The 25,214-nt window shown below is 45.7% G+C and overlaps 2 protein-coding genes across 16 annotated transcripts in view; both read left to right on the top strand.

Annotated features, from left to right (window-relative positions):
- OTUD7B (OTU deubiquitinase 7B) overlaps positions 1 to 13,466 on the top strand; it is a 56,722-nt gene extending 43,256 nt beyond the window's left edge. For 8 of the 15 annotated variants that reach the window (XM_081487871.1, XM_081487881.1, XM_081487878.1 and 5 more), the window contains 6 exons: positions 2,982 to 3,094; positions 4,804 to 4,931; positions 5,203 to 5,352; positions 5,940 to 6,054; positions 7,003 to 7,087; positions 8,587 to 13,466. In XM_081487871.1, the coding sequence (XP_081343997.1) occupies positions 2,982 to 3,094; positions 4,804 to 4,931; positions 5,203 to 5,352; positions 5,940 to 6,054; positions 7,003 to 7,087; positions 8,587 to 9,795 (1,800 nt within the window). In that variant the 3' untranslated portion in view covers positions 9,796 to 13,466. Of the gene's footprint in view, positions 1 to 2,981; positions 3,095 to 4,716; positions 4,932 to 5,202; positions 5,353 to 5,939; positions 6,055 to 7,002; positions 7,088 to 8,586 lie in introns of all 15 variants that reach the window. The other 7 variants (XM_081487870.1, XM_081487880.1, XM_081487876.1 and 4 more) reach the window with 1 other exon arrangement.
- Positions 13,467 to 15,960: 2,494 nt separating this feature from the next.
- Positions 15,961 to 24,341, top strand: MTMR11 (myotubularin related protein 11). The gene is given in 18 exon segments (XM_081487885.1): positions 15,961 to 16,208; positions 16,556 to 16,646; positions 17,593 to 17,714; positions 17,941 to 18,001; positions 18,172 to 18,314; positions 18,782 to 18,860; positions 18,987 to 19,122; positions 19,375 to 19,462; positions 19,620 to 19,708; positions 19,794 to 19,918; positions 20,647 to 20,713; positions 20,957 to 21,027; positions 21,554 to 21,720; positions 21,983 to 22,156; positions 22,879 to 23,061; positions 23,487 to 23,780; positions 24,058 to 24,189; positions 24,191 to 24,341. Coding segments are annotated over 18 exon segments (2,148 nt in total). The 5' UTR covers positions 15,961 to 16,142; the 3' UTR covers positions 24,251 to 24,341.
- The last annotated feature ends 873 nt before the right edge of the window (positions 24,342 to 25,214 follow it).

A 25,214-nucleotide genomic window follows, 5' to 3' on the forward strand; every position in this document is an offset into this window, starting at 1 on the left:
CTATACCTGAACCTTAGATTTCACCACTTCAGACAGGAAAAGACCAAACCAGATCATGCCATTTAGTTAAGCAGACATGACAGCCACAGTCAGAGGATAGATAGCAATTCCAGCTATATTAAGCTATTTATAGTTATTATCTTAAAGGTGGGGTTAGGAGCTTCCCTGGTGGCTCAGTGGTAAAGAATCTGCCTGCCAATGCAGGAGACACAGGTTTGATCCCTGCTCCAGGAAGAGTCCACATGCCTCAGAGCAACTGAGTTCATGAGCCACAACTACTGAGCCAGCGCTCTAGAGCCCAGGAGCAGCAACTATTGAAGCCCGTGTGCCCTTGAGTCTGCTTTGCAACAAGAGAAGCCACCACCATGAGAAACCTGTGCACCACAACTAGAGAGTAGCCCGCCTCATTGCAACTAGAGAAGGCCCATGCAGCATCAAAGACCCAGCACAGCCAAAAAAATAAAAGTGGGGTTAGATGATGATGGTAATTAGCCAGGAGACTCAGAAATTCCGAAATTCTCTTCTTGGTCAGCCACCTTTTCCCTCTCAAAGTCCCCAAATGGAAATACATGCCTCGTGAATAGTAGATATTGAAAGAGTAGTCTTTTTACTCCTTTTGCTCAGCACGTTGAAAGTCCCATATGGAAATGAGGTAATTCTTTTAGCTCAGACGATTTGTAGCATTATAGTGGGGGTGGGGAAAGGGAGATGGACTGGGGAGCTACTTTTAGTCAGTACCAAACACCAAACAAATTAAATTGGTTTTGATTTCCTAGGCCTCCCTGTTTTGTTGTTGAAAATGGTGGTAAAACCCAGTAAGAACATTTTCAGCCTAGAAGGGTACACCACCTAGTGGCTGTGTGTATAAAAACAGCAAGCGAAAATAGGGGAGAGGAAGAGGGAGACAGAGCCTCGTGAATGTGTATCAGGGACCATTTATCAGAGTGAACAGAGTGCCCCATATATAAACTGTGCATTCTTCTTACTTTGAGTTGAAAAAAAAAAAGTTACAGAATTATACAAATTGAAAATAGCTTTATTGTGTTTTTGTTGTTGTTGTTTTTATTATTAAAGTAAAATATGCTTACAATAGCTCTTTAATTCCTTTTACATTTGTTCTGATACTTCTCATGTTTCTAGTGTGATTCTTTCTATTCTGTCAATGTGTGTTTAAAGTATTAAGTTGGGACTTCCCTGGTGGTCCAGTGGCTAAGACGTCGAGCTCACAATACAGGGGCCCCGGATTTGATCCCAGGTCAGGGAACTAGATCCCATGTGCCACAACTAAGAGTCTGCATGCTGCAATGAAGATCAAAGATCTTGAGTGCTGCAACTAAGACCCAGTGTAGCCAAATATAAATAAATAAATATTCAAAAAAAAAAGTATAAACTTTTTTAAACACTTATGTAGGCCAAATACAATTAACAAGATAGACTTTCTTCCAAACCATCATATACATCCTAAAGCCAATATAGTATTTTAAGATTATTTGTACTATTTCTTCCACTCCTTTGATAAAAATTATAGTTTTACTGAGCATGTATTTATTGATTACTGATCACGTGGTAAGCACTAAGCATATTGCTTAAAACATGGTCCTGGCTTTTAAGAGTAGTAGTAGGAGATGGACATGTAAGTATATAATTACAACAAAGTAACCGGTTATGACTTCTGGAATAGAAGTCTGTGTAGCAGTTCAGCAGGGAGGGCACAAAGGAAGAAGTGAGTGGTTGATGTACCAGGGAGATTTAGGAAAGGCTTCATAGAGGAGTGATATTTGAGTTCTTTCCTGACAGTTGAGAGATTATTCACCAGGTGGATATGGAGTGGGCTGTCTCAGGCAGAAGGCTGTCGAGGCAAAACCTAGACAAAAGCTCAGAAGTATAAAAGGACATGGTGCATTCAAGGAAGTATGACTAATTAAATTAGCAGGTTAGGTCAGAGCCCAGGAAGTGGAGTCTTTATGCTGTGCTTAAAGAGTTTGCACTATTATCTAATAGATAATGACAATTCTTGAAAGAATTTGTAGCAGGAAGCAAACATCATCAGATTTTAATTTTAGAAAAATCTTTCTGGTAGCATTGTAGAAAATGGATCATAACAATGTATGACTAGAAGTAGTGAAACCAGCATCTATTACAATAGCTCATGCTTAATAATTATTGACTAAGGGATCCAGGTGTGGGATGGGTGAAAGGAGAGGAGTCATCAATAACTCCCTGGTAGTTCTAATTGGGTGTTTGAGTGACAGTGTTGCTTACAAAGGTCAGAAAACAGGAAGAGTAAGTTTTAGAAGAGGTAGAAGTTCTGTTTTGACAGAACAGAATGTAAGGTAGTCATGGGCAGGTGATAGTCTTCAGTAGGCTGCTGGATGTGAACATAGAAATGAAGAGGAAGTCTGGGCTGGAGAGGATATCTGAGTCCTGAGCATGTAGATAGCAGTAGATGAGATTATAATAGTAGAAGAGATAACCTGGATAGAACCAAGGCTACAATTGTTTGACACAACTTCAGTACTTTTAAGATAGAGTTCAGAGAGGTTGGAGCAAGTAGTGTTTTGTGAGCTGAAGGAAAAGAAAGTTTAAGGAGGAGATCAAATGCCACATGAATGCTGAGAAAGATGAGAACTGAAGAGTTCACTGAATTTGGCCAATTAGAAGGTCACTGTCTTTAGCTAGAGTCAGTTAGGGAAAGTAGTGTGTAGGGATAAGGGGCATAGGCTGGAGGGCAGAAACAAGCTGGGTTACAGTGGGTTGGAAAAGAATGGAAGAAGTGTGAGGGTGATCATAGATTATTCTTTCATGGATCTTGACTATAAAAGGGAGAAGAGACTGGACTTGGTAGTACAAATTGTAAGACAAGTGCTTACAAATTATAAGACAAGAGCATAGAGTGGAATAACATGAGTGAGTTGGAGCGGCTATTTCCTTTTGAACCTATCCTCTAACTGCTTAATATACCTTGCCTGTCTTTCACACAGTCCGGGCTGGTATACACAGAGGATGAGTGGCAGAAGGAATGGAATGAACTGATCAAGCTAGCCTCAAGTGAACCCCGCATGCATCTAGGTACCAATGGAGCCAACTGTGGTGGGTAAGTATTTCTAACTGGAGGAGCAGAAAGTAATCTTTGCTGAGTCCTCAGTGTCCAGAGAATTCTATCCTAAGAGGGTGTTAGACAGAAAGACAGGAGAGAAACCATGACAAGGGCACAGAAGGGTGTAACAGCATGGTATGTTCTAGGAACCACAGGTAGTTCAGTATTGCCAGAATATAGAATATGTGATGCTGAATGATAGATGAAGCTAGGCAGTCCAGATTTTTGTGTGCCATACTAAGGAATTGAAATTGTATTCTATCCAGACTTTGGGAAACTGCAGGATAAGTGACTTAGTTTCCTCAATAAATAAAGGCAAAGAAAAGAGAAAGAACCTAAGTTTAAAGACACCTAAGAGACACATCAACCAGTTGGAATGTATGGACATGTATAAGGCAATTGGGGAAATGTGAATAACATCGTCATTACTATTAGGTTTTTAAAGTGTGATACTGATGGAATTATGGTAGGTTTTAAATTGTGATATTGATGGTATTGTGGACATCTTTAAAAATAGTCTTTATTTTTTAGAGATTGAAGCTGAAATATTCATGGATGAAATTATATAATATCTAGGATTTGCTCCAAAATAATCTGGTGGGGTGGAGTGGGTGTGGGGGCTGATCACTAGGAAAAATATCAAGGTCTAGGTGTAACAAGATTGACCATGTATTTATGATTATTGAGGTTGAATGATGGATATATGAGAGTTTAGTGTACTGTTACTTCTAGTTTGAGTATGTTTAAAATTAAAAATTTTTCTAAAGTAAAAAGTTAAAAAATATAACCTATCTAAACTTTATTGTATATAAGAATAATTTGGGTGGTCTATTTAAAATGCAGAATTGTGGACCTCCACCCTAAGGAAGTACAGTTGTATTGCCCAGAAATCTGCATTTGTAGCAAGCACCCAATGTTGAATAAGATTGGTTTAGGGGGCAGGAAGCCACTCAATTGTGAGTATGTGAGTGACAGGACCAAATTGATGTGTTTGAGCACAGTGACAGCCAAATGGATAATGAAGTGGAGGAGAGCAGTAGTAATCCAGGAAGGAGGGAGACCACGGGTATGAGCAAGAGTGGTGGCTGCAGATATGCCAGAGGAGACACTTAAAAGATGTAATTGGTCGGGCCAGGTGATTAACTGAAGATGCGATATAAAGAACAGTAAATAGTTCACAGATTTCTGATTAAGCTACTAAGTATTAGCCAATAGATGGGTGAGGCTGTTCTTCTTCAAGTAAGGGAACATGAAGAAGGGATTTTTGTTTTCTTTCCTTTTTTGTTTTTCTTTTTTTGATAGGACATGACGGATGTGATGTGTGGGTGGTTGTGGTGGGTAAGGTAATAAGCAGAATGAGGCTACACAGTTGTATATTAAGCAACTTGATAAAGAGAATAGGGGAAGGTTGTTGAACCAGATAGGTATTAAGAGGGATTACTTCCCAGTTCTGAGCACTACTTTAAAACCCTCAAACCTTCACATTTCTTTTCTTGAATTTCCCCATCTGTGAAATGGAGGTAGAAATAGCCACGCTAGCATAAAATAATCAGCTGTGTCTATGGCAGCCTTCAGAATGGAAAACAGGAAATGGACATTTTTTTTTTTCCTCTTTGCAGAACTGGTCTTCAGAGGTCTCTTGATTTGTTTTCTTCCCTCTCCTTTCCACTGCATCCCTTCCATTCTCTCCCCTCCTACAACTCTAGGGTGGAGAGTTCAGAAGAGCCCGTGTATGAGAGTCTAGAAGAATTCCACGTCTTCGTCCTTGCCCACGTGCTTAGGAGGCCCATAGTCGTCGTGGCAGACACCATGCTGAGGGACTCTGGGGGGGAAGGTGAGTCAAGCAGTCCTCACTCTACCCTGAGCAGCCCTGTCTGCAAGGGGGATATATGACCCTTGGGGAAAAACACAGTGTAAATTAGAACAATGCAAAATTCTCACAGAGTCAGAGTAAAGCAGTTGAGGTTAATTGATGAAACTTCTTAGGAAGGATTTATTAAACACAGGTTGGACTGAAAGGGGGGCTCAATTGACAGAGCTGGGTGGAGAGATTTCCCACTAGGCAAGAATATAGCCTTAATAATAATCTTTGTGATTTCCTGCAGCATTCGCCCCTATTCCCTTTGGGGGAATCTATCTGCCTTTGGAGGTTCCAGCCAGCCAGTGTCACCGTTCCCCTCTGGTGCTCGCCTATGATCAGGCCCACTTTTCTGCACTTGTGTCCATGGAGCAGAAGGAGAATGCCAAGGAACAAGGTGCGGAATGCAGTGTCTGGGTCTCTGGTGTCTTTTGGTCTGCTTTATTTTCACTTAGAAGAACTGAAACAAGAGAGTATGTAGGAGGAAAGAACTGAGTGATGTGCAAGCCCAGACAGAGTGTGTTGATGCTGTTTTCTTAAGCTCTAAGATAAACAGAGTTTTGCTTTGTTTTGTTTTTTTAAAAAAAAAGGTTCGGGGGGAATCTCAGCCCGTGTTCCCTGATCTGGAGTAAAGAAGCCTATACATTAAGGTCAAGAACTTTCCAAATGATGCTTTGCTCTATTTGCCTTAATAATGACTTTGAATTCCCTGAATTCACTTTAATTGGCAGGAACATTATGGGTGCTAGCTGACTGGTAGGAAGTCATGGAGATAAGTGGCCTAAATTGTGTTCTGAGTAATAAGCGAAAACCTGCCTGTTATTTTTTTCTGCTAAGACAATTCATCGTTAAGAACTGTGATGTGACTACAGTTAGAGACCTTTGGTATGATTCCGCTGCCTTTTTACTGGAGTCAGTCTGTGTTCAGTTGCCTTCCTCTTTCCTCAAGAAGACTCCTTGATCATATGTGTTTTTCCTCCCCAGCTGTGATCCCACTTACAGATTCAGAGCATAAGCTGCTGCCTTTGCACTTTGCTGTGGACCCTGGAAAGGGCTGGGAGTGGGGCAAAGATGACAATGACAATGTCCGATTGGCGAGGTGAGGCACGCCTAGCCTTTCCATCTGCTTTGTAGCTGCTGTCTCTTCCACATGCAGTGTCCATCTCCCAGGGACTTTTCCTCGGTTCAGGGGCGAAGATGGTCACATCCTAGTTCCAGTGTCTTTGGGAAGACGGAGAGGTGGGAGACGGATTGGGCACCTGGACTCTTGCCGCTGCTTTTTCTCCCCATGAAACAGAAGGAAATCCTGGGATCTCTTTATAGCGTGAGGAGTGTTCTTACAGAATCCCTAGAACAGTGGTCAGAGAATTGAGATGATCAGATCACACTTCTCCCAGCCCAAACGAGAAGGGTTTTAAATAGCTGACCAAAATCATTTGCTCTAGACTTTTGCATTTTTTTTGGAAATCAGATGGCAAGAAAAATATGTTCTCCCCACCCCACCCCCATTTCCCTGAAGTTGGCTTCCTCCTACTTCCACAGCTTTCTGTCAAGAGCTTAGGAGCGTTAAAGCTCCTTCCTCACCTCTTATCCAGTGCTGCCTTCTTTGGGCTCCTGAAACTGGAGCCAACTGAGAAGATTGGGTTTAAAAAAAAAAAGAGTTTATGACTTTTTAAGTAAGTTCTCACCTAATTGTCAAAAGCACCTTCTAAGTAATAAAGCAACAATGATAGTGGCTACTGTTTAGTAACTATTTCCTATTTTCCAGGCACTGAGCTGGGCCCGTTCTCAATACTATTTTAATCTTCACAACACCCCTACAGGATAGATATTATTATCTATACTCATTATCAACCCCTACTGAGTTTCAAGGAGGTTGAAGTGACTTGCTCAAGGTTATAAAGCTTAGTAATTGGTGCAGCCATAATTCACATCAACCCTGAGTTCCCAGCCATGTAGCCTTCTCCCACCCTGCCTCCCAACTAGATCGCACTGCTTTGCTTTTTAAAGGCCACAGTTCTTTAAAATTCTTTTCTCCTTTTCATAGTGTAATCCTATCCCTAGAGGTCAAATTGCATTTGCTGCATGGCTACATGAATGTGAAGTGGATCCCAGTGTCCTCCGATGCACAGGTGAGGCTTCTCCCACTCCACCCTGGCATGTCCTCCTTTTCATGTCAGGGAGAACAAGGAAATCTGGTGGTGGTCTCCTTCCGAGTCTCTTCTGGATAGTGGCTTATGATTTAATATTACGAGTAACTGGAAAATACCAGATAAATTCCAAAAGAGACTTTTTCCTGCCTTTCTACCTGTTAGTGCCCTTTGTTTTCTACATCTTCTTACCAACCAGGCTCTGCTTTCTGATACTAAACACATTCTTCAGGAAAAGTTTTCTTGAACTTGAGACTGTTATTACTTTGTTCTAAGCCCTCTGTACATAGACCTCTGTGTTGGGCACTAGAAGAGACAGAATAGCTTAAAGAACTCCTGATCTAGTAGGTTCTGAGGATGGCATTATCCATAGAACAGGAACACAGGAGCAAGGGCCAACTGATGGACTCTGGTGCTGAATGTCTGAAAGTGGATGCAGAATGGTTAAGACTTGGGGTGGTTATTCAAAACTTCCTTGAGATTAACTTTGGGCAGAATCTGGCATAGAGAAATTTATAATAAACACCATTCTAGTGTCTACAGAATATTCTCCCACCTTACCCAGAGGCTATGTATTTGTATAGTTGCAGATTGTTCTAGAAGAGCAAAATCCAGTCTTCATTTTGCTATCTCCTTATTACAGAAGGGCATCAGATTACATGGGGTGAGATAAAAGCTAGACATTAGATATATTTTTCCCTGGTTCATGGGAGAGCTGGGGAAGGACAGTGCCCTCCTGGGTGACCCTTCCCCTCATGACAGCAGCGTTTCTCAGGAACCTGGCAGTCATTCCAAGGTAGGAGATCATAGGGGTGTTACCACCCCTCTCCATATGGTTAATTCCTACAGCAACAGCTGCAGGAGGCCTAGTGAGCCAGCTGGATGGGTTGGAGGTTCCTGGGGGCTTCCTTCAACCTGCTGCTGCTAAGTCGCTTCAGTCGTGTCTGACTCTGTGCAACCCCATAGACGGCAGCCCACCAGGCTCCGCTGTCCCTGGGATTCTCCAGGCAAGAACACTGGAGTGGGTTGCCATTTCCTTCTCCAATGCATGAAAGTGAAAAGTGAAAGTGAAGTCGCTCAGTCGTGTCCGACTCTTCGTGACCCCACAGACTGCAGCCTACCAGGCTCTTCTGTCCATGGGATTTTTCAGGCAAGAGTACTGGAGTAGGGTGCCATTGCCTTCTCCATCCTTCAACCTAGGCCAATGGAATAACTGTCGGCCATTTTTTTTAATTTAATTTTTTTAAATTAAAGTATAGTTGATTTATAATGTTGTGCCAATCTCCGCTGTACAGTAAAGTGACTCAGTTATACACATATAGACATTCTTTTTTTAGATATTCTTTTCCATTACAGTTTATCACAGGATCTTTTCCATTATAGTTTATCACAGGATATTGAATATAGTTCCCTGTGCCATACAGAAAGACCTTGTTGTTTATCCATTCTGTATCTGTCAACCATCTTCTTGTCTCTTCCAGGCTCCACTGGCCCAGCCTGAGTCCCCGACAGCGTCAGCTGGAGATGAGCCCCGGTCCACTCCTGAGTCTGGGGAATCAGACAAGGAGTCAGTTGGCAGCAGCTCTGCCAGCAATGAGGGCAGCAAGCGGAAAGAGAAGTCAAAGCGAGATCGGGAAAAGGACAAGAAGAGAGCAGATTCTGTGGCTAACAAACTGGGCAGCTTTGGCAAAACCTTGGGCAGCAAGCTCAAGAAGAACATGGGAGGCCTGATGCACAGCAAGGGTTCTAAGCCTGGAGGGATGGGAACAGGGTCGGGGGTAAGCAGTGGCACTGAGACCCTGGAGAAGAAGAAGAAAAATTCACTGAAGAGTTGGAAGGGTGGCAAGGAGGAGGCAGCTGGGGATGGGCCTGTATCTGAGAAGCCCACATCTGAGTCTGTTGGTAATGGAGGGAGCAAGTATAGCCAGGAGGTGATGCAAAGCCTGAGCATTATGAGGATTGCAATGCAAGGGGAGGGGAAGTTTATTTTTGTTGGCACCCTGAAGATGGGTCACCGTCACCAGTATCAGGAGGAGATGATCCAGCGCTACCTCACTGATGCTGAGGAGAGATTCCTGGCAGAGCAGAAGCAGAAGGAGACAGAGAGGAAGATCATGAATGGAGGGGTAGGGAGTGGGCCTCCTCCAGCCAAAAAGCCAGAGCCAGATGGCGGGGAGGAGCTGCTGACTGCCCCTCCAGCAGAATCCAAGGCAGTGGCATTCTCTACTGGCTACCCTGGTGGCTTTACTATCCCTCGGCCTTCTGGGGGTGGAGTCCACTGCCAGGAACCCCGGAGGCAGTTGGCAGGGGGGCCATGTGGGGGGGGCCTACCACCATATGCCACCTTCCCCAGACAGTGCCCACCTGGGCAACCCTACCCCCACCAGGACAGCATCCATTCTCTGGAGCCAGGCAGTCACTCCAAGGATGGAGCTCACAGGGGTGCACTGTTACCACCCCACTTCCGCGTGGCTGATTCCTATAGCAACGGCTACAGAGAGCCCCCTGAGCCAGATGGATGGGCTGGAGGTCCCCGGGGGCTTCCCCCAACCCAGACCAAATGCAAACAACCGAACTGCAGCTTCTATGGACACCCTGAGACAAACAACTTCTGCTCCTGCTGTTACAGGGAAGAACTGAGGAGAAGGGAACGTGAACCTGGTGGGGAGCTGCTGGTGCACAGGTTCTGAACGGGAAACCTTGGAGGGCAAGGGGGCTAAACAAAGTTAAGCTCAATTAATTGGCTCATAAGACCCAGCTCCCATGTTGATGGGGCGAATGCAGTAGTGTTGGTGTGAGCCTGGCTAGAAACTCTTAGGTGTGTATACTCTGAAGAGCTGCCAGGCTGGCAAGAGCAGGTCAGGGCTGGATGGTGCCTCGAGGGCTATAGTGGTCCTTTGCCCATCATGACTTGATGGTACTGAGGAGGTACAAGGGGAGAAAGATGATAATTGTGTGTCATAACCCCTTGGGTCCACCCCAGGCCTAAGGGAAAGTATAAGGGAAGATTCAGTGTGTGGGGGTGGGTAGGTGGGCAGAAGTCTGGGGGAGAAACTGGCAAAGGAGGTTCTCAGTCAATAAAAGAAAAAAACAGACCAAAGTTCTTTTAGGTTGGAAAAAAGCACACAGTGGTGGAGTTGGGAGTGTGGAGGGAAACTGGGAAATTAGATTTGCTATTGACTTGAATTAAGGTAGATGTTTAGTGTTGGATAAATTTTTCCTTCTGAAGGATCTGGAAAGACAGGGCAGAAATGTGTGCTTCTGGGTGCTTATTAGGAGGGGGATGGCTTAAATCGGTTTAGTGAGATGGCAAAGGCAAGAACTTAAAGGGGGAATCTTTTTCCTCTGAAGTTTGATTTCCTTCTAAACAGCCATCTGTCATCCCTTCTAGTTCAAGAGGAGATTGCCAATTGCCCCCTATCTTTTCCTCATCCTTTTTGAGGGCTGAGCTCAGCTAAGTTAAGAAGGTTGCGATTTTTTTTAAGACTTTAATTTTATTAAAAAAACAAAAAACAAAAAAAGTTCCCTCTGGGGAAGGCAAGAGAATGATAAGAGCAGCTGTGTGTGTTGAATTTTTTCCAGGTGAATTGGTGCAGAGGTGATCTTTTTTAACTACTAGCAATAACCACACATTTGAGTGCGCCCTGGGAGGGGGTGGGAGGAGGACAGACTTTTGGCCAGACTGTTTCAAACAAAACCAAAACCCTAAATAGAGCACTACCATCCTCTGCTGCTGCATTTCTGTAGAAAGCAACTTAATTTTTTGGATTTTTTTTTTTTAAGAAAAGAAACAAAAAGACCCTAGCAAGCAAAACATTTTAAAAAATGAGTTTTTTTCCCTCCTATTTAAGTGATTCTTTCTCCTTCCTCTCTTCTTTTGGAGAATGAACTTAACATCCCGGCTTCTTTTGTTAAGCCATAGCTGACCTTAATCTGTGGTTAGTTTATTAAAATAATTAAAAAAATACTTTCTAAGAAGAGATATTTTTGATAATAGGACTGATGTTGAAACTTAGGGTAGGGGTTAGGGGCAATTTATAAAGAGGTAGTTAGAGAAATATATATTTTAGTGAACTATAACCACAGATCACAGATTACTCCCAATGAGCTGATCTGTCATTGGATCTCCCTCCTCCCCCCAAACCATCCTTTTCCCCAGAGGGTGGGAGTGGGTCTGTGGACACAGTAGTGGGGGGAGCTCCTTTGCATTTTGCACAAAGCACAAGTCTGGACAGCCTATGCTCTGGCCAGCACCATTTCTAAGAGCTTTAAACTGGAGGACCTATCCTGGGCCAATTTTCCCTTTTCTTTAAATTATTTCTTTCTGGGGGGGAAAAAAATCAACTATGCAATTGTATACACTCCTGGGTGCATATGAAGAAGGGGAATAAGTGTACTTAATGTGTCTAGAGTGTTAATTGGGGCTATTTTTCTGTATTTGGATTTCTTTTTTGAGGTGTATACTCTTAAACCATCCTGTGGAATGTAATCCTCACATTTGATCCAAGGCAGACATGGGCTGGGGGTGTGCCTTGAGGGGACTGGTGTTTGCCATATGTTGCTTCTGCCCAATCAGGAAAGTTGTCATCCCACCTCCCCCTTGATAACAAAGTCAGCCAAGACTGTCCTCTTCATTGGAACTGCTCACAATTTAGGAAGTTTCCTTTCTCCTCAACAAACTCGAAAAGCCACTTATTTTCTAAATCTGATTGTCTGTTGATTTAATAATTTCCATGGCTATTAATTATTAGCCTTTTATTTGAAAATGGATGTGTTAAGGAAACAATGAGGTCAATGGAGATAGGCTCCAAAGGAGGGTATGTTTGTATTTCCAGGCAGGACTGGGGCTGGTGTGAGAGGAGCATTCCCTTCAGGGTCAAAACTTAAGGAGATGCCAAAAGCTCACTAGTCAAGATAAATACTGTTAATGAAGCATTTTAAAAAAATTAATGCAAAAATTCTATCGTGAGCAAAATATCAAAATCTTTAAAACAGACAGGATCCAGCAGGACTGGGGTTAGTGTGAGGGAAGAAAAGCTGAATTGAGCAATGAGGGGTTGAATCTTGATTTTGATACTTTATTCCTTGTGGCTCTTTTATATTAGTTTTGATTTTCAGAATATATTGTGTTAAAATAGCATCTTGGTCACTGGCTTTTGACACATCCTTAAATTTTGTGCCCAAAGTGAGTCCCTTGCTCACCTCACCCTGTGTCTGGGCTTAGAACAACACTGGTGAGACCACCACCATATGAACTTCTGTCCCCTAACGTGCACCCAAACAACAGGTGACTCAAACTCACACCTAGAATTTGCGCAACTCACCTAGCTTTCCCATAAGCATCCATCTATATCATAGGATTTTGGCCTGGACCAATAGGAATGGAAACAGACCAGGGATTTTCCCAGAGAATAAAACCAGGAAAGTTTTAATTCTCCACTGGACTGCTGTGTTTGGATTTGATCTTGTTATTAGATTCTAGTTAATACTTTTGTTTTTAAAAACTGAGGACAAATGAACAAAAACGGAAACCTTGTGTCATGTTTGCTTGTTTTGATTCATAAATTGACCAACCCCAGTCCCTTTTGACTTCTTTTCAAATAAAAAGGTGGAAATTCTGAGAGGTGCCCAACGGGATGAGAATGGTTAAAAAAAAAAGGTGGGAGTGGGGTGGGTTATTTAGGCCTTATAGCTTTTTCATGAAGAATTTTTTGTTTTTAATTTGGGAAGATAACTTTATTGAGGCATTAAAAAAAAAAAATAACCCTCTCCATTCTAAAGATGAGGGACCCCGAGTCAATGGATGTTTTTCAATAGGGATGAGTAAAGTCTGTTCTGCTTTATTTTCTCAGCGGGCTCTAGGATGGGAAGGTGGTGAAAAATTGCCTGGGAAATGACAGTATTTGGGGAGGGGGTAGAAGAGGCAACCTCGTGCAATTATTGTGTTGAGGGGAAGGGAAGAGCGAGGTCTGTGACATGCCCTCAGAAGGAGCCAAATTCCTTAGTTGAGGGTGTGGTTGAAGTGGGGAGGCAGGCCCCTCAACCCTAATTGAGGGATATCATCTCTCAGGCTTAAATAAGTGCACTTAGTTATTTTAACCCAAGGCACTGGGGTACCTACTGAGGTTGTTAGAGAGGGGAGATTTTCAGGGCTCTTATTTTTACCTTTTTGATTTCAGACAGTGCTACCCACCCCCCCCATGTTCTCCATCTCAGCCCTGATGGAGCAAATAGGTCTATAGGACATGCCTCCAGATTCCTCCTTTTAATTTATGCTGGTTTGATTGAGAGTTACAAGATTTAACCAAACATTTTTCCCTCACACTGGATTCTACAGCAAAATAAAATGATAATATTAAAAGTTTTTTTTTTTTTTTAAAGATTCAGTCTCTTTATGGAGTGGGATGGTGTTCAACTCAGTGCTCTGTGGGACCTGGAGGGAAGTTCCTTCCCTCTGCTCTTGGCTGTTTCTTCTCAAGTGAAACTAAAGCTCACAGATCAACTAAACAAAAATCAGCAATGACTTTTTAGTGTATGTTTGGGAGTGATACTGAGCTGGAAAGGATGGAGCTGGTTCTGAATGACTTCTGAGAACCTAGCTTTTGCTATTCTTACTACTTTCTAAACACCCACGTGTCTAAAGTTCCAGTCACATTTTCTCTTTCCCAATAAAGGAATTTCAAAGATAATTGTCCCCAGGTTACTCCGACACCTCTGGACTCTGCATTCTCTTCTTTCTCCAAGGAGTCCATGCCCCAGACCCACCACCACAGGTGAGAAGACAGAATTAGTCCCTTCTCGTCCTGGAATCACCTGCACCACAGATTTTTCTAATTTCCCTTTCCCTCCAGGCCCTTCAACTACAGATTCAGTGATTCATACAGGCAGTCTGTTTCTTTCACTTTGTAGAAATCACAGGCTGTTTTGCCCACTGAACTTAAGTGGATTAACAAAATATTATGATACCCTCCATGGAGACTTTGTCCACAACCCCTCTCTTTACTGGCCACTTGGGTAAGGGGTGCTAGAAAAGAGGAAGGGAAGCTGGCTGCCAGTAGCGCAGAGAGGAGCGGGGGTGGGGGAGGACCTTGGCCTCTTTCTGTGCTTATAACTGGATCTATGATTCATCTTGTGAGTCACTCAGCTCCACCTCCTTCCTCTAGCTGCCCCTCCCAGCAGCCTTCACTCCTGGCACAAACCTGCAGCCAGACCAGGATTCTGAAAATGGAAAAATCTGATACAGACCCTTGCCTCTCCACCCTTCCTTTCATCTACTAAACCTCCACTGGGTGTGTGAGGGGTGGTCGGGGGAGGGGGCTCCTCCTGTTACTTAACACTCAGCTGCTGCCCCCTTTGCATTCCTGGTTAGGTGCTGATCCAAGTCACCCATTTTCTGGCTCTGACCTTCCCCCATCCCCCTCATGTTTTCTCTATTCTGCTGTTCCTACACCTCAAGTATTAAAGAATAGAATGAGGCTCTTGACTGAAGGGTGGTGGGGAGAAGGAAAGTGGATAATAGATTTTTAAATTGTGGTACACACCTTTTTCTATTGCCACAGAGCTTGGGAAATATTTTCTTCCCGTGAGGGATTGAGGCTGATGGAATGCAGGTGGGGGTGGGGAATGTAGCAGCTTTTAAGACTTCTAGAATCAGGCTTCTGGGACGCCTTCCTAGCAGGTGTATGCCTCTTTGTTCCAGATGGACTCCCTGTCTCACAATATCTTCACTATTTCCACAGTTGCAGCCAAGACGGGGAACTTTTAAAAACTGAGGCCGGAAGGGTGTGTGCTGGGGGGAGGAGAGTTGAGTGTCACTCTGGAAAACTGGGGACCCCACCTAACGACTGCTGCCTCTGTACAAACTCAAAATCAATAAAACAGCAGCTCAGTAATTCCTTACTTTGTATCTTCTTTTGTCTTTTTCATATCTGAAGGTAGATTTTTGCATACCTACCCTAGGTACTGTTCCTTTACTTCCCTCTTACAGCCCTCCCCACCCATCTTTGCTCCTTGGGTTTCAAGGGGGAGGGTTGGGGAATGGGACTGTTGCACTGAACAGAGGGTTCCAGTCCTCAGCTTTCAAAGTCCTTAACATGAATCATTAATTTGGAGATCTGATGTCTGGGTTGGAGGGAGGGCTCCTGTACCTGGAATGGGCTCTAGTTTCCAATTGTTTGGGTGGTGTGTGTGTGTGTGATTAGGTGTTAAGATCTTTTCTTTGGGCCTCCCACCCCCTGCCATAGAACTTGCACGTACCTGTACCTGTGTCAGCATCCTGCAGATATTTCAGTTTCTCTCCCTACTTTTCCACTGCACCCTTCACATGAGATATGTTTCACACTCTCTGGAGAAGGATATACAAAAACACTTCCACTCACCCCCCCCCCACCCCAATTCTTGGGCTTCCCCAGGCAAAAATCCCGAGGGCCAATTTCCATTTATTTCTTCTCAACCACTTTAGTTCAGACTGTCAGGTTGTAAGGAGGCCTGAAGTACTTTTAATCTTTCTTCGCATCCCCTTAAAGGAGACAAAAACAGCTTCCCAGGGAAGCCATCAGTGAGAGTCCAGGGAAGTGGCCCAAATGATTCCAGTTTAATACTTGTCATTACTGCTTCCCTCAAATAGTCTCCAAAGCTCATGAACAGAAAGAGGACAGGATCTGGGTTTGGAGTAAAGAAGGGAATGTGGTTATTTTCTCAGTTCCCCAAATTTTCCTCACCTTAGGCTCTTCCACTTTCTTTCCACTTTTCCAAAATTGTGTGTCTTCTCCTTTAAGGGGCTGGGCATCTCTCCCGCCCTCTCCAGAGTCGACTGAAGTTTCCGTGGAGCCTTCTCTAGCTGGACTGGACACACCTTTCAAAAGACCCCAAATCGTGCTCCTTGCACCTCAAATGCTCCTTTCCCTTGAATCTTCCTCCTGCCCCTCTCCCTGACTTCCCTCCTGCTAGCTACAGGATTCAGCCTCTCCCCAAGGGGCTTGAGCATCCTCAAGGTTTTCCACCCTTGACCGCTCCATCCCCGGATGGAGCCAGAGAAATGTGGTGGGGGGGCCGGGGCCAGAGTTTCAACATCGCCCCCCAGAAGGAGGAGCCAGAGATGGGGGTAAGGAGAGGAAAAGGGCTTGGGGGAGGGGTCTGTCATCTAGAGGGTGCGAATGGGGATGATGTGGAGAAAAGAAAAGAATCTAGAGGAGGCGGAGGGTATGTCTCATATCAATCTCTGGTTGACGGTGCTTGGTCTTTTTTGCAGTCTCAAGTTCATTGTCTCATTATCCATTAACCAGCCCCTCCCTCCCTTAACTATCTGCCAACGCCTGTCATGAGTTCTCCACAGCCACTGATCTCAGTTTCTCCTGAGAGTCTGAGTGTAGGCCTCCAAAGGTGGCTGCTGAAGTAACCCCAGACTCCAGGACCAGAGAAGCTTGGGGATTAACCCTACACCCTTCACAGCTCTCTGGACCGAAGTCTGTCCGGGGGACTGGGATGCCAGAGCCCAGGAGTCGTCAGCTGGGCAGCTGCCTGGCCTCTGGAGGCCTCCCAGGTAATAATGCCTTCCCAATACTTCTGATTTCCAGACTGTTCCAAATTTCACCCTCCTCAAACCCTGTTTCAAACCTCACTGAAGATACCTCTGTACTCCTCTTCTGGCTCAAAGTGCTTTTGCCTGAGGTTTGCTCTGTTCTCTGCCCAGGGCTGGCTAGAAGCTTGGACCTTGATGGTCCCTCTGTTTTCATGACCCTGTTACTACTACTCATTTACATATTCAAAAATATTTTGAGGGCCTAAAATCTCTCCTCCTAAGCTTTCATTCTTGTGGGGTTAGGGAGGAATCTTAGTCTCCTCTTTAGATTCTCTTGTCTGTTGCCAAAAAACTGGCCTCTGTTCACCTATGCTGAATAGAAAGAGCTTTAAAGGAGACAGAGCTTTAAAGGAGTAGAAAAGAGTAGCTTTATTACTTTGCCAGGCAAAGAGGGCCACAGCAAGCTAACGCTTTTAAGACTGTGCCCTTCTCCTTCCTGGGAAGTTGGAAGAGGTCTTATAGTTTTAGGGTGGAAAATAGGACTGAAGATAAGGATCAGGGTTGATGTAGCCTTGCATTCTTCTCCTCTTGGAGTCACTGGAATCATTAGGGCTGGCTTGGGGTCATTCCAGAACAGGTTCTGGTGGTCCTCCAGGTCATCATCCTACGACATTCTTTCTGGAAAGAAGAATGCTCCCTGAGGAAGGGAGTGTTAGGGAAAGTTGTCTTGGAGGGGTAAACATCAAGTAGCCAGAAGGCAATCATTTTCAGAGTGCAATTAAGCAAGAAAGAGGGAGAACAAACATGGGTAGGTTGAGTGAGTGGAGAGAATAAGGGCTGCATAAGGGCTAACATAATGAAGTGCCTCAACTAGTTTCTGCTACAGAATGTCTGAGGGGAGTGTGTGTATACGAGTGGGGTCAACACTGTGAACAGTCATAACCTGGCTTCCCTTCTTGCCCTGCAGGGGAGCAGATTCTAGCATGGGCCCCAGCGGTGAGGAAGGGGCTGGAACCTGAAATGCCTGGAACCCTGATCTGCAGCAACTTGAGAGTCACCTTCCAGCCCTCTGGATGGCAGCGGAGTCAGGTGAGAAGGTTAGGACAATGGAAAGGACAACTAGTGGCAAGTGGAAAGGGAGTCTAGAAGATTTAGACAAACATTATAGAAGTGAGATAGTTATGCTTAAAGGGCTGTCTTCTAAGAGTGTCAAGGATTGTCGTTGGGAAGCATCTATAGGGAGGTTAGGGCTGTCAAGATAGGACAATGAACGAGACTTCAGATGTCTTTAGCATCAGTCATGTGCTTCCTCTAGGAGACTCCCCTGAGCAGTGAGTATGATTTTTCCCTGGCCAACATTGGGCGATTAGAGGCTGGTAAGTGTGGCGGTTTGGTGAAAGGGCTCACTGTGGGTGCTGGAACCCTTCCTCATCCTTCCTCTATTCTCAGAGGACAGACTGAGTGGATGGAGTGGGATGGGCTAGAAGAGTTCCTCCTTGAGGGACCCTGATCCATGGCTACACTACTCTTTAACTCTTGACTTCAGTGAATGGCCCATCCCGAGTCCAGCTCCTCCGTCCAGGATCCCTGCTTAAATTTATCCCTGAGGAGATTCTGATTCATGGCCAAGACTTCCGGCTACTCAGAGTCGGTTTTGAGGCTGGAGGACTAGAGCCTCAGGCCTTTCAGGTAAGAGGTCTCCAACCCAAGAATCCCTCCTCCCCTTAGAATCTTGGGATCCTTTCCCTGGCAATCCCCAGTAGTCCCATCTCTTAAGATCCCTCTCATCATTCTCTCTGCTTCTCTCCTCTAGGAAAGACTAAAATGAGAGTATGGTGAGAGTAAAGGCCTGAGTTCTAGCCCAGTGTTGCCAATTATCAGGAGTGTAACTGTGGATGAGTGTCTTCCTTTGAAAAACAGGGAGGGTTAGACAAGATTATTCCCAAGATTCCTCCCAGCACTACCATTCTGTCATTTTGTGGTTCTAAATGTGTTCTCTTGACTCCAGTTCTCATGACCAGTGGAAGCTCCCTTTGCTAGGAACAGTCTTCACTTTTCTTCTCTATTAGTGGCCAAGACAGTGAAGCAACATGAGCCTTATTGCCTCCTTTTTACTTCAGTCTGAGGCAAAGGATGGGCTGTCCTTTCTTCCACAGGTGACCATGGCCATTGTCCAAGCCAGAGCTCAGAACAGTCCGGCCCAACAGTATGTAGGGATAACCCTGAGCAAGGCTGGTGAGTGAGGGTGCTTTGGGGTAAGGAAAGGGTAGAGTCTGAAAAGCAGAAACTGGCTGGAGACAGAAGAGCTAAGCTGTCTCTGGTCCTTCTTCCTCCTCCTCTTGTGCCGACCTCCTGTCGTAGGCCAGAGTTCTGACTCCAGAAAACCACCTATTCCCCTCTTGGAGACAATAGAAGACTGGGAGACTGAGCGGAAAAAGCAGGCCGCCAGGGGCTGGAGGGTCAGCACTGTCAATGAGAGGTTCGACGTAGCCACCAGGTGATGCCCCAGTCCACCCAACCCTGTGCTGCGCCCTCAATCTTCCCACGCTACTCTGATCTTCTAAAACTTGGGACTTCCCACAAACTCCAGCCTCTAAGGACATCCACAAAGCTAGCCCCCTTATCTCCTAGATCTCTAAACCTGAGATCCTTCAGAATGATCCCCTCCTAAGCAACTTCCTTATAACAACAGGTTTGCATTGTATTGAGGTCACTGGGCCATGCTGTGACATAACTCTCAATTTCACAGCCTCCCCCGTTACTTCTGGGTCCCTAACCGAACTCTGGACAGTGAGGTCAGGAGAGCATTTGGCCACTTCCATCAGGGCCGTGGACCGGTCAGTGTGGGGATGATGGTAATATTTGGGGATTAGAGGGTCATGGGAGGTTAGGGGCCATTGTGAAGGGACGGGATCCCTGAGGTCAGTGTTGGGGCAATGGTAGGGTGGGGCTAGGAGTTTCTCCCTCAGTGATCCTTCTCTCATTCATGTGAAGCGCCTGTCCTGGCATCACCCTGGGGGCAGTGATCTTCTTCGTTGTGGGGGCTTCTATACAGCCAGTGACCCCAACAAGGAGGATATCAGGTGAGGGGAGGTTTGATAAGCAGAATCAAGGGTTAGATGTAAGGGGCAGACACCTTCCCTTACTTTCTGATTCCCTTTCCTCCAGAGCAGTGGAGTCCATGCTTCAGGCTGGGCATTCAGACGTTGTCCTGGTAGACACCATGGATGAGCTGCCTAGTCTTGCAGATGTCCAACTTGCCCACCTGAGGCTGAGGGCCCTCTGCCTGCCTGGTGAGATAAACTTTGATCCCTCACCCCACCTCTAGGTCTGTTGACCCTAACCTGGTTTACCCTTTTGCCTTATATGGATGAGTACTCCTTCAGCCCAATAATGCTTCGTTTTCCACTCAACTCCCATTTCCCACAGACCCATTGATTTCCTGTCTTCCTGATCCCAACATATTTTTTTTAGGCAGCTTTATTGAAATATAATTTACGTACCATAAAATTCACCCTTCACCCATCTTGAGTGTACAATTCAATGCATTTCATTGTATTTACAATGTTGTACAACCATCACAACTTAATTGTAGAAACCTCATAGCCATTTCAGAGAAGGCAATGGCACCCCACTCCAGTACTCTTGCCTGGAAAATCCCATGGACGGAGGAGCCTGGTAGGCTACAGTCCATGGGGTCGCTAAGAGTCGGACACGACTGAGCAACTTCACTTTTACTTTTTCCCTTTCGTGCACTGGAGAAGGAAATGGCAACCCACTCCAGTATTCTTGCCTGGAGAATCCCAGGGATGGCGGAGCCTGGTGGGCTGCCGTCTATGGGGTCGCACAGAGTCGTACACGACTGAAGCGACTTAGCAGTAGCAGCATAACCATTTATAGTTACTTCTCATTCCTTTCCCCATAAGCAACAACTATCCAACTTATTGCCCCTTAAATCTGGACCCTGAATCCCCAGTTCTCCTGATCTCTTTGCCCTTCTGACTCCTCTGCACTCTCTCAGATTCATCTGTGGCTGAAGATAAATGGCTCTCAGCTCTGGAAGGAACACGATGGTTGGACTACACCAGGTACTCCATCTTTTTCTGGCATGATTTATAATTCAAACTTCGGTTAACTTAGACTCCTCAGTCTTCCATTAACTCTTCTCCTTGGTTCCCCAAGAAGACTGTTATTTGTTGCTCCTTAGAAGTGGGGCGGGGAGTGGGGAGCTGGCGGCAGGAATTGGGAGTCTGCCTCCATAGTATCCCATGACCCATCACTCCCTTCCTCTAGGCCTATTGTTCTCTTCTCTTCCTCGCCCACCCCTCCAGGTCTTGTCTTCGAAAGGCCAGTGACATCTCAGTCTTAGTAACATCCAAGGTTCGCTCTGTAGTACTTCAAGGTGAGTTTCTTGGGCCAACCCACCCCATTCTTTGCCTTTTTTCTTTACTCACCTGACTGGATTCTGCTCAAGAAGGGAGATCTAGAAAGTTTCCTTGTCCCCTTCCAGTGCTGGCATCCTCCTCGCATTTTGCTAGCAACTACTCGTCCTTCAGTGCTACTTCTGCCTCCCCATTAAGCTTGTGGTCCCTAACAGAGGGGTTCTCAGCCTTCTGTTTCTGTCCTTCCATCAGTGGATGGGGACTAGGATTGAGGGCGGGGGAAGGAAAATGAGGAAAACTGGTTTGGCATTTGATTCTGCTTCCTACGTGTGAAGCTGGGTATTTCTATCTTGGTGGAGTGTATGAAGTGAATCACTCAAGGTCTTTGTTTTCTCTTCACTTTTATGTGCCCTCTCAATCCTATCTACCCAAACTTTCCCCCTCTGTGCCTCTTACTTCCTCTTGCCACGTTTCCTTTTCTCACTCTCTCCTGCCCTAGTTTCTTGGCCTTTCTTTCTTTGTCCCTTATCCCTCTTTATCACCCAGAGCGCGGTGATCGTGATTTCAATGGCCTCCTCTCTTCACTCGTCCAGCTGCTTTCAGCCCCTGAAGCCCGAACACTGCTTGGCTTCCAATCACTAGTGCAACGAGAGTGGGTGGCAGCTGGACATCCTTTCCTGACCCGACTTGGGGGATCTGGGGCCAGTGAAGAGGTGAGAATGTTTGGGGGGGGGGATTATTAAGAAGTACAGGGATGAGAAAATGACATACTAAAATCCACTGGAGGTGAATTAGGTCCAAATTAGGTCTGAGGTTGGGCTGAACTTGAAAGGAGATCCAGATGAGGGACCACAACCCCCTACCTCAACTTATTTCCACTCCCTGACCTCCTTAGTGTCCCCATTCCCACATCACTCATCCTCCCCATTTAAGTCCCCACAACCTCTTCCAACCTCTTAATTTCCCTCTTCTCAGGCTCCAGTGTTTCTCCTCTTCCTTGATTGCGTCTGGCAGCTCCTCCAGCAGTTTCCAGCTGAGTTTGAATTTTCTGAGTTCTTCCTTCTTGCTCTTCATGACAGTGTCAGAGTTCCTGACACTCTTACATTCTTGAGAGACACTCCCTGGGAGCGTGGAAAGCAGAGTGGACAGGTCAGTGATTTCCATTTTTGGCTTTCCCCCACCCATTAAGTACTCTCTGGGAGTTTCCTGGTGGGCTAGTGGTTAGGATTCTGGGCATTCACTGCCATGGCCCAGGTTCAATTACTGGGTGGGGAACTAGGATCTCACAAGCTGTGCAGTGTGGTCAACAAAAGAACTACTCTCTGAAGCTTACTCTTGAATATGAAAAGTGGTCTGTGGGTGGGAAAGGGGGAGGAGGTTGGTGCTTTCTTTCAGGACTGGACTTTCACCCTACATCTGATTCTTTTCTTTGTGTGTGGCTGGGCTGGGTCCTCATTACTGAGTGGGCTCTTCTTTAGTTGCAGCAAATGGGGAGTGGGGGCTATTCTCCCGTTGTGGTACATGGAGTTCTCATTGCGGTGGCTTCTCTCGTTGCGGATCATGGGTCCTAGGGTGTGTAGGCTTCAGTAGTTGTGGCATGTGGGCTCAGTAGTTCTGACTCCCAAGCTCTAGATCACAGGCTCAGTAGTCGTGGTGCTCGGGCTTAGTTGCTCCAAGGTAGACGAGATCTTCCTGGACCAGGGATTGAACATGTGCCTCTTGCACTGGCGGGTGGATTCTTTACCACTGAGCCACCAGGGAAGCCTTACATCTGATTCTTCGAGTAACAGATGAGTTTCACGATTTATCTCTAAACTGGGGAGGATTATATATTTTTGTTTAACCTCCCTCTTCTTGTTTCCTCTATCTAGTTCAACAACTATACACAAGTCTATACTGCTGGGTACTCTCAGCCCCTGGCTGGGAACTCTATTAACCCACAGCTATCTGTCTGGGACTGGAATTTACGCTACAGCAATAAACAAATACTACAATTCCGTAATCCTGGCTATGACCCAGAACACTGCCCAGATTCCTGGCTCCCTAGACAACAGGTAAGGTGTCTCAAGTTCCTAAATTCCTTTTTCTCACAGGCTCATCCTACTAGATGAGGAGTAGTGATAGTGTCTGAGTTCCTCATTCCCCTTGTTAGTTTTCATTTATAGTCCTAACTGTCCCCAGGGAAGACAGAAATCCTAGAAATCACAAACGGCATCTTTTTTTGTCCTCCTCATCCTTATTAGTCTTCCTGTCTCATGCACACATTTTTGTTTCCCTAAAATCAACTTTAATCATTCCTGAGGCCTAGTTGGAAGTCTAATGAGGAGAGCAGATAAAGTGTTCTCAGGGGTAGGCTTGTAGTTTGATCACTGGTGCAGTGTACAATGGGTGACAGCTGGACATTCCTTCATGACCCAGTTTGGGGAAACTGGGGTCATCAGGTTTCTAGGTTGCCAGTTGATTTCCCTTTCCTCCTTAGCCAAGCTTCATGGTTCCTGGGCCCCCCAGTTCTGTGTGGCTCTTCTCTAGAGGGGCCCTGACACCCCTGAATCAACTCTGTCCTTGGCGGGACAGTCCCTCCCTGCTGGCAGTCTCTTCTCGTTGGCTCCCTCGACCTGCTATCTCTTCTGAAAGCCTGGCTGATCAGGAGTGGGGGCTCCCCTCACATTGGGGAGCTTGCCCTTTACCCCCGGGACTGCTGCTGCCTGGATGTCTGGGACCCCAGATCAGGCTCTGGAGACGCTGCTACCTGAGGGGAAGGCCTGAGGTCCAGGTGAGAAAGGAAGACAAGCATTGGGAGTGGGAGAAGGGGTCTGACTGCTGAACCAGATGTTCTAGGAGAAACCAGATGTTTTCAGGAGGCGGAAGGGCAAGAGTTTGGGGGACTAGGAAGTGAGATACCATTCCTATTGGTATCAAAGTGGATAGATTTGGGAGTGTGGGAAAACTGCTTCTGGCTTGTATCAAGTGGAACCTAGGGCATAGTTGGAGGGGGAAAGGGAACTAAGAGAATTAAGGATCCTCTCTGCCTCTCTTCACCCTCTTCCCAGATGGGCCTCTCAGCTCCCACAATCTCTGGTCTCCAGGAGGAGCTATCCCATCTTCAGGAGTTATTAAGGAAATGGACACCACGAATATCTCCCGAGGATCACTCCAAGAAAAGAAACACAAATACCATTCTCTCCCAATCCCATTGAAATTGCTGGCTTTCTCACGGGCAGGGCAGAGGGTGGTCTGGGGTGAGGAGAGTTTTGTCTAATCCTTCGGTTTTTCTTATCTGGTTTTGCTGCCTCAGTTTTCATACGCCAGCCCATAAACAAGATCACTGACCTGAGTTTCTGTTGCAGATGAGTGGTGCTAACCTTATCCAACTCTTACCCTGCCTTGTTTGGTTTAAATAGTTTCTTGTCATTTGAAGAATTAAGAAACAAAAACAATCCAGAACGACTGCTTCTTTTATTCAGGGCAATCCCATACCTTTGGGATGGAAATTTTGAATATCGTGCTGGTAAATTCTGATAATCAGATATACTGTTTATCAGTGCCAACAAGATGGCCTACAGACCTCCTTCTCACCTCCTCTTGATGCTTCTTTAATTCCAATTTCTATTTCTTCCCTTATAGTTTTCTATGGGTATGGAGTATACACGGGACACCCTATCTCTTCCAATTACATATTTTCGTCGTGACATTTCTATTTAAGGAGTTCAATAAAGCACAATATTTATACACGCCGCTGGCATTGTTTGTGTCTGATTAAAGGAACCTTAGGAACCTTAAGGGAGTGGTGGGAGAGGAGGGAAAGGAATGTGACCCACGAAAGGACGGTACCGACCATATTACCGCTAAGGAAGTAAGGGGATGGGTTGCATCAGGCGCTGCAGGATTCACAATTTAAGGTCCTCTCTTCCGTGTAGACGGGGCAAAGGCACACCCAGACGTTGTTGGGGTTCAGGGTGTGCGCTGGACGTCGAGGCCGAGGCGTCTGGGCTTCAGTATCAAACCCCCGTCAGCTTCGGTACCACCCTACCTCCGAGCCTCAGGTTCCCCTCACCCTCTACGCAGTTACTACGCGAGCTCAGACATTCCACAATTTCCTCCCTGAGGAAAAAGGAAATACCTCAAGCCTGGGCCTGGGCTGTGAGGCCGCATCTGTTCAGGGACTGCGGGTTGGGATGGACGGTTGTCCCCACGCCTTGCGTTGAGG

Source organism: Giraffa tippelskirchi, chromosome 5 (genome assembly GCF_054371585.1).
Source record: "Giraffa tippelskirchi isolate mGirTip1 chromosome 5, T2T-mGirTip1v1.2.pri, whole genome shotgun sequence".
NCBI lineage: Eukaryota > Metazoa > Chordata > Mammalia > Artiodactyla > Giraffidae > Giraffa > Giraffa tippelskirchi.